General features: G+C 36.2%; 1 protein-coding gene across 1 annotated transcript; it reads right to left on the bottom strand.

Moving 5' to 3' along the window:
* Positions 1–5385: 5385 nt before the first annotated feature.
* LOC123812567 (protein C10-like) lies at positions 5386–5748 on the bottom strand (the record flags this gene model as incomplete). The annotated part of the gene is made up of 1 exon (XM_045829361.1): positions 5386–5748. A coding segment is annotated over one exon (363 nt), but the record flags the coding sequence as incomplete, so codon positions are not given.
* Between the last annotated feature and the right edge of the window lie 1109 nt (positions 5749–6857).

Genomic DNA, 6857 nt, shown 5'->3' with positions numbered 1-6857 from the left:
AACTAGACAGTAGGAACACTTTTTAAAGTTCATTATTAAACAAGTAACAGACCAAAGATACAAAAAATCAATTCAGAGAAATTCAGAGAAACAACTAATGATGTAATTTTTGTTTTCCTATTCCAGGTCTGTATTTTTTTGTAGTGATACAGTTGTGCTCAAACATAATCTGTAATTTATACTGAGAATGAAAACCAACAAATTGGTCTTGAGTCTCGGTGAGGTCACAGTTAAGAGTGTCTAAATACCATGAGAAGTGATTAAAATGTGGGTCAATGGTGAAGCGAGGGTGTTAGGTAGACTGCGGCACTCAAAGGAGAAGCAAGCACAGAAAAAAATCAATAGTGCTTTCTTTCCTTTCCGACATCTTTACCCGGTCATTGACTGAAAAACAACTTTGTTTTTTTTTTCCAAATACCACAAGGAAGGAGAGTATTTGCCTATGTTGTGTCCACCTTGGCAGCAGAGAATACTGTTTATCCAAAACCATTTAGATTTCGGTCAAACCAGTAGCCAAACTTTAAAGAATATAATTGGCTATAAGAGAAGTAACAGCTGAGTTCATCAAAACCATCTTTAAACCCGATTGAATTGACTTTCTAAACAACAGCTGAGGTTTCAAACCTCTGAGACAAGAAGACATTATTTATGCAGGCACATTTTTGAGAAATGTATCCTTTGCGGCTTTCAAAACCCAGCTACACTTTAAAATCATCTACAGAGCTTTTAAAGAAATGCTGGTGTCTAAGCTCCATCTTGTAATAATTAAATGCGAATCTTTGGGAATAAGCCTGGGCCTTGGTATTAAAACAAGTGAACAAACAGAATCTACCAAAGTGATTTTAATGCATAGGCAAGGTTTAGAAACAGTGACTTGAAAAACATTATTTCCTACATCTATTTTACCATCACATATTGGTATCTTCACTGGGGCAAGCAGATGATATTCAGGTTTCTGTTTTCCTGAGAACTCACAGGGCTGTTTTAAGGTGTGATAGATGATATTATGTTACCACAATTCTTCATCCCTGCATCCCCTTGCCATTGCTTGTCTGTTGGGGGAGTATACTCATATGGCTTCAGGTTTGCCACACGATTTACAATGAGTGATGAAGTGTGGAAATGGCATTTGTGCCAGTTTTAATCTAAGGTGTTAAGAGGCATGGCAAGTGTCCATCGAGATGCAGGGAGCTTATCCTTTTTCCTATTAGGACAGCAGGTAGCTGCTAAGTTTTCATCTTGAATTTAGGAATGAAGCTATATGGAGATTGTTCTTAACCCAGGGCTAGAATCCCATCTGGTCCAGCTAAGCCAATCTGAGTATTCCAAATACCAGCAAACTGCAATTAATCTATAATACTATACACATGAGATAAATTTTCTTGCTATAATTCTCTGAGATCTTGGAGTACTCTTCAATACAGCATTATTCCAAGAAAACATGACATGACAAATTCACAAGTATTTCCTTATAAATAATCTATACATCAAGCAACATCTAGAAAATAATTGGTAGTAAATAAGAATCTGGTGAGTAAATCTGCTTTTATGTAGGGCTCATTTAAATGTGATAATACTAAAAAAATGGAAATCAGGTTTTAAATGGTTTAGAGTAAATTTAGTTTAACAATATTATAAATGATGTGGTGATCACCAGAATTTAAATAAATGGATTGTATCTTGATAACCCACTAATTATTCTGTCCATTTATAAAGAAGATATTAGTAAGTATACTTACAGTTGCTTTTTCCAGTGGTCAAATGATTTGAGTTTTCATCTGGGTTGCTTGATGCAAAGTATTTCTATACTTAACAGACATTCATATATAAGGATCAAATGTTATATTGATTTGGAAATATTGCTTTTATTTTTAGCATACTGCCAGACATTCAGTTAAGATTCAGAGAATTCAACATATCCTTTAGAGATCTATTTATTGAGTCAGAGACATATTTGATCATTAATGCTTAGAATTATTAATAGCAAATAAACAGATAACACTTCTTGAGCAATAAGTGTCAAGGCAAATAGTTAATGGAAAAATTAACTGTCAAAATGTCTTTTGTAATATATTAGGAAGTAACACCAACCCTTTGTGATTGTATTTGGAAGTTATAGGAAGTTGAATAAACAATCATAAAAATCTTTAAAAGAGAGAATCATGGTTAGAAAACAAAAAAGTCTTAATTTTAATTAAACTGTCTTTGAAACTCTCTTTGCCTTGATAAAACATACTATAGAAAGTGTTTTAGTTCTTAGTAATTAAACCCTGTTTATTTCTAAAATGTTTTTTAAGTTTCTTAATAATTATAAATTATTTTATGTCTTCTTTTTGATGATCCATCTATGATTACTAAGAGATACTAAAAAATCTTTATATTATGGGTAAAGCAAAATGAGTTATGTTATCACTTTCTCATGATTTGAGACTTACAAGCATGCATTAATTTAAGTGCAAAGACCCAAGTTTTACAGACTATGAACCTGTCATTCACTTGTGATGCTATTTATATCAAAGGCAAAAATAGCATAACAGAATAACACAAGAAATGCAGTACTCACACACACTGGCTTTGGTGTCCATGTGTGTTTGTAAAAAAAGTATTAATTTTATAGTATCTTGGGGACCAAGTTGATGCTTCACACATAATCCACAGTGTCACAAATGTCCTTAGTAAACCACATTCCCAATTGCAAAGCCTTCACACTTAATATAGTGGAATGTCACTCTGTGCTCACTGGGTTGCCAAAACGTGCTAGCAAGGTTACCACTGTATCACCTATTTTGCCCCTGAGATAGGAGACAGTAGACAATTCAAATTAGGTGTAAATGAAGGAGGTAAGTAGGGTAGTGCATACTGATCCAGAATATTTGTTTGAGTCTATGCTACCTGTTGGTGAAAGTCTTCTGGGAATTAATGCTGTCCTGCTGTATGTTTGCATTGGTATTTTAATATACATTAGGATGCTGAGATTCTCCTGTAGTGCATAAATGTCTGCCTATGACTGAATGTTACATTGCACTCCTTTTTCTCATGTGTTCACATTTTTCTCACTCACATTTGTAAGTTGCAAGCATATGTATGGTGGATATATGCCAAATATAAATTCACAAATAGTATAATATCAAACCTCATCTTTTTATGAGGAATATATATTTGGTGAGAAAAAGTCATAAGTCCAAAGAAAAAGGTCAAATTAGCATTCAGTTATAGGCACCTGGGGGCAAAAAGATATAAAGAACTATTACTGATAAGGTTCATCTTCTTTTAAGAAAGCACAGACAGACTGTTTTGTCATTTGGTGAGATGGGAACTCCTGAAACTTGAATCATGAAATAGACAACCTCAGAATTTCTGATACAGTCCAGGTAAGATATAAGGCAGGCAAATTGTAGTACCCAAGAAAAGTTTATGGAAACCAGTTGTGTTATAAAGAAATGGAAGAACCTAAAGTGATAACTCAAAGGCACTTAATCAAAGGCACCATCAGGATTTAAAACAAAAGTGATGTATAGAAGGAAGAGATAGTTAAGGGTGAAAAATGGAGAAGTAGAATACTATTTATATCACATATATTACTGGTAGAGAACATTATTTGTATGTTGCAAAATTTTAAAGTTTGACTCTCCATCATTTCAAGGGTCTAGTGTTTTATGAGCACACATCAGAAAAAGGGTTAGTAAAAATAGCCTCCTCAACCAATGGTGTTGGGAGATCTGGGCCGCTACATGCAAAAAAATGAATCTTGACCACTAACTTACACCATACACAAAAATATACTCGCCCTGGCTGGTGTGGCTCAGTGGACTGAGTGTCAGCCTGTGAACCAAAGGGTTGCTGGTTGGATTCCCAGTCAGGGCACATGCCTGGGTTGTGGGCCAGGTGCCTAGGGATGGGCATGTGAGAAGCAACCACACATTGATGTTTCTCTTCCTTTCCTTCCCCCTTCCTTCCCCTCTCTATGAAAACAAATAAATAAAATCTTTTTAAAAAATAAATAAACTTAAGATGTATAAAAGCCTTAAATACAAGTTGCTATACCATAAAAGTCCTAGAGGAGAACATAGGCAGGAAAATCTTGGATATTCCACACAGCAATATTTTCACTGATATGTCCCTTAGAGCAAGGTACATAAAGGAAAGAATAAATAACTGGGATCTCATTAAAATAAAAAGCTCTGCACAGCTAAAGAAAACATCAGCAAAATGAAAAGGGAACCAACCGTATGGGAAAATATATTTCTAAATGATACCTTGGACAAGGGTTTGATCTCCAAAATATAAAGAACTCACAGGGCTCCACTCCAGAAAGACAAATAACTCAGTTAAAAATGGGCAAAGGAGGACACTTCTCCAAGGAGGACATACCCAGGGACATATGAAAGGATGCTCAGTATCACCAGCCATCAAAAAGATGTAAATTAAAACCACAATGAGATACTAGTTCACACTGGTCAGAATGTCCATCATAACCAAGTCAACAAACAAGTGCTGGTGAGGGTGCAGAGAAAAGGGAACCCTAGTACATTGTTGGTGGGAATGCAGACTGGTGCAGCCACTGTGGAAAAGAGTATGGAATTTCCTCAGAAAATTAAATATGAAATTGTCTTTTGTCCTAGCAATTCTACTGCTGGGATTATACCCTAAAAATCCTGAAACACTAATTTGAAAGGACCTATACACCCCAATGGTCATAGCAGTACAATTTACAATAGTCAAGGGCAAGAAGCAACCTAAGTGCCCATCGGTAAATCAATGGATCAAAAAACTATGGTACATTTACACAATGGAATACTATGCAGCAGAAAGAAAGAAGGAGCTCCTACCCTTTGCAAAAGCATGGATGGAACTGGGGAGAATTATGCTAAGTGAAATAAGCCAGGTGGTAAAAGACAAATACCATATGATCTTACCTGTAAGTGGAACTTAATCAACAAAACAAACAAATGAGCAAAATAGAACCAGAGACTTGGAAATAAAGAACAAACTGACAGAGGGGAGGTGGGAGGGGTCCAAAGCGATCCATTTGAAACACAATTTACTCTCCACTGGTAGTTTGGACTTTCCAACACAACTGTGAGCAGAAACAGGCCCACGGAGCATGCGCCAAGCACTCTGGGGAGCCTCCTTCAGTGACTGCTCCTGTCAGTGTGCCTGTTCTTAATCAAATGTTTGACTTTGATGAGGGATCAGTGTGCTTGTTTTGTTTTTTTTACCTTTATATTTTGAAAACTTTCAAACTTGCAGAAATTTTTCTTTTTTTCTTTTTCTTTTTTTTAAGTCACAGGTATGTTTTTTAAGTCACAGGTAAGTCACAGGTATGTATCCTCAGGAACATCTAGATTTTCCCTTCCCAGGAAGTGTTACAGGGGAGGCCAACCCTCAGGAGGCAGCGATGCCACCACCTGAGGCAGGCCCATGGGGCGGCAGTGTCATGGGAGGCAGGAACAGCGCCTTCAGCTTGCTGGACAGGCTGGCAATCTTGGGATCCTGGGCTTCGTAAGACTTGACCAAGCAGGCAAACTTAAGAACACTTTTCTCGTCACAGCTGAAGCCATAGGCATTGATAACCTCCTGCTGAATCTGTGTGGCCACCGGCAGCACAAATTGCAACATCTTGCTCTTGTCGTTGTATGTGTTGTCTCGAGCCTCATCTATGTGTATGGCATTCTCAGGGGCCCAGAACACCTGGATCACCTTGGCCAGGACCATGTTGGTCTTCTCGTCACTCAGGGTGGCAGGTAAGGGGGAGGGTTGTCAAGAAACATGTATAAAGGACACATGGACAAAGCCAAAGGAGGGTAGGATTGAGGATGGGAAGTGTGGATGGCTAGGGTTTGAGGAAGGGTGGGGAGAAAATGGAGACAATTGTACTTGAACAACAATTAAAAACAGGTTAAACAGGATTTGGCAGATTTCATGTAGACATGAGTCTTAAATTGTTATAGAAGAATGATAAAACTCTCAGTCATCTGGTTTTTCATCTATAAAATGGACAGATAGGGCTAAAGTCTTAGTTCTGTTCAGCAATACACTATGTGATTATTAAATAAATAAATAAGTAAATTAATTAATGGATAAAGTATATTAGGACTATTTCATAATGTTCAGTAAAGGAATTACTGAGTCTAAGTACTCTGGGGTTGAAAAGACTGTTTGCATGACATTCCAATAGGGACTAGTATTTTGGAAGGCAGCTATGCTCACCACTATACCACCAATGCCAACTGGGACTAGTATTTTGTATAATTTTCTTCATCATATTACAAGAAGATGAACTATACTAATAGGTTTGGTAAAAAGAATTGCATGAGAGAGATATACTACAGATCACGCCATATAAGTGTATGCAAATATTTTCTATGTTATTTTACCATATGTAGTACTCAATTGAACATACCATCATTTACTCAACCAGACCTGTTCTATTGATGGACTTCTCGGCTATATTCATTATTTTGCTATCACCATTAATGGCACACAGATTAATCACAGAAAAGTCATTTTGTATTTTTGTCAATTATATATTTTGCATACATTTCTAGTAGCTTGATTACTGGACAAAAAAGTATAAATGTTTATGTTTTTATGTTTTGGTGTTTAGAGATTTGTAATTGTGTTTTTTTATACCAATATGTTGTGTGTTTATATTTGTTATATTTGGTACAAATATGAAAAATAATGAATAAGCTAGTATGGCCTTATTCCTACTCTCTTCCTTCTTCCAATCTTCCAATTAATATAAATTTGTTTTCATTTGAAACCTATGTAGCAATCATCAAGCTTAATCTGTTTTCTAAATAATGTCCCTATCTCCCTTGTTTGGGGCTAATCTTTGTACCATGGTTAGTAAA

Source organism: Phyllostomus hastatus, unplaced genomic scaffold (assembly GCF_019186645.2).
Source record: "Phyllostomus hastatus isolate PE091 unplaced genomic scaffold, TTU_PhHast_1.1 phas_scaffold_93, whole genome shotgun sequence".
Taxonomy (NCBI): Eukaryota; Metazoa; Chordata; class Mammalia; order Chiroptera; family Phyllostomidae; genus Phyllostomus; species Phyllostomus hastatus.
This window is presented reverse-complemented; position numbering and strand designations above follow the sequence as displayed.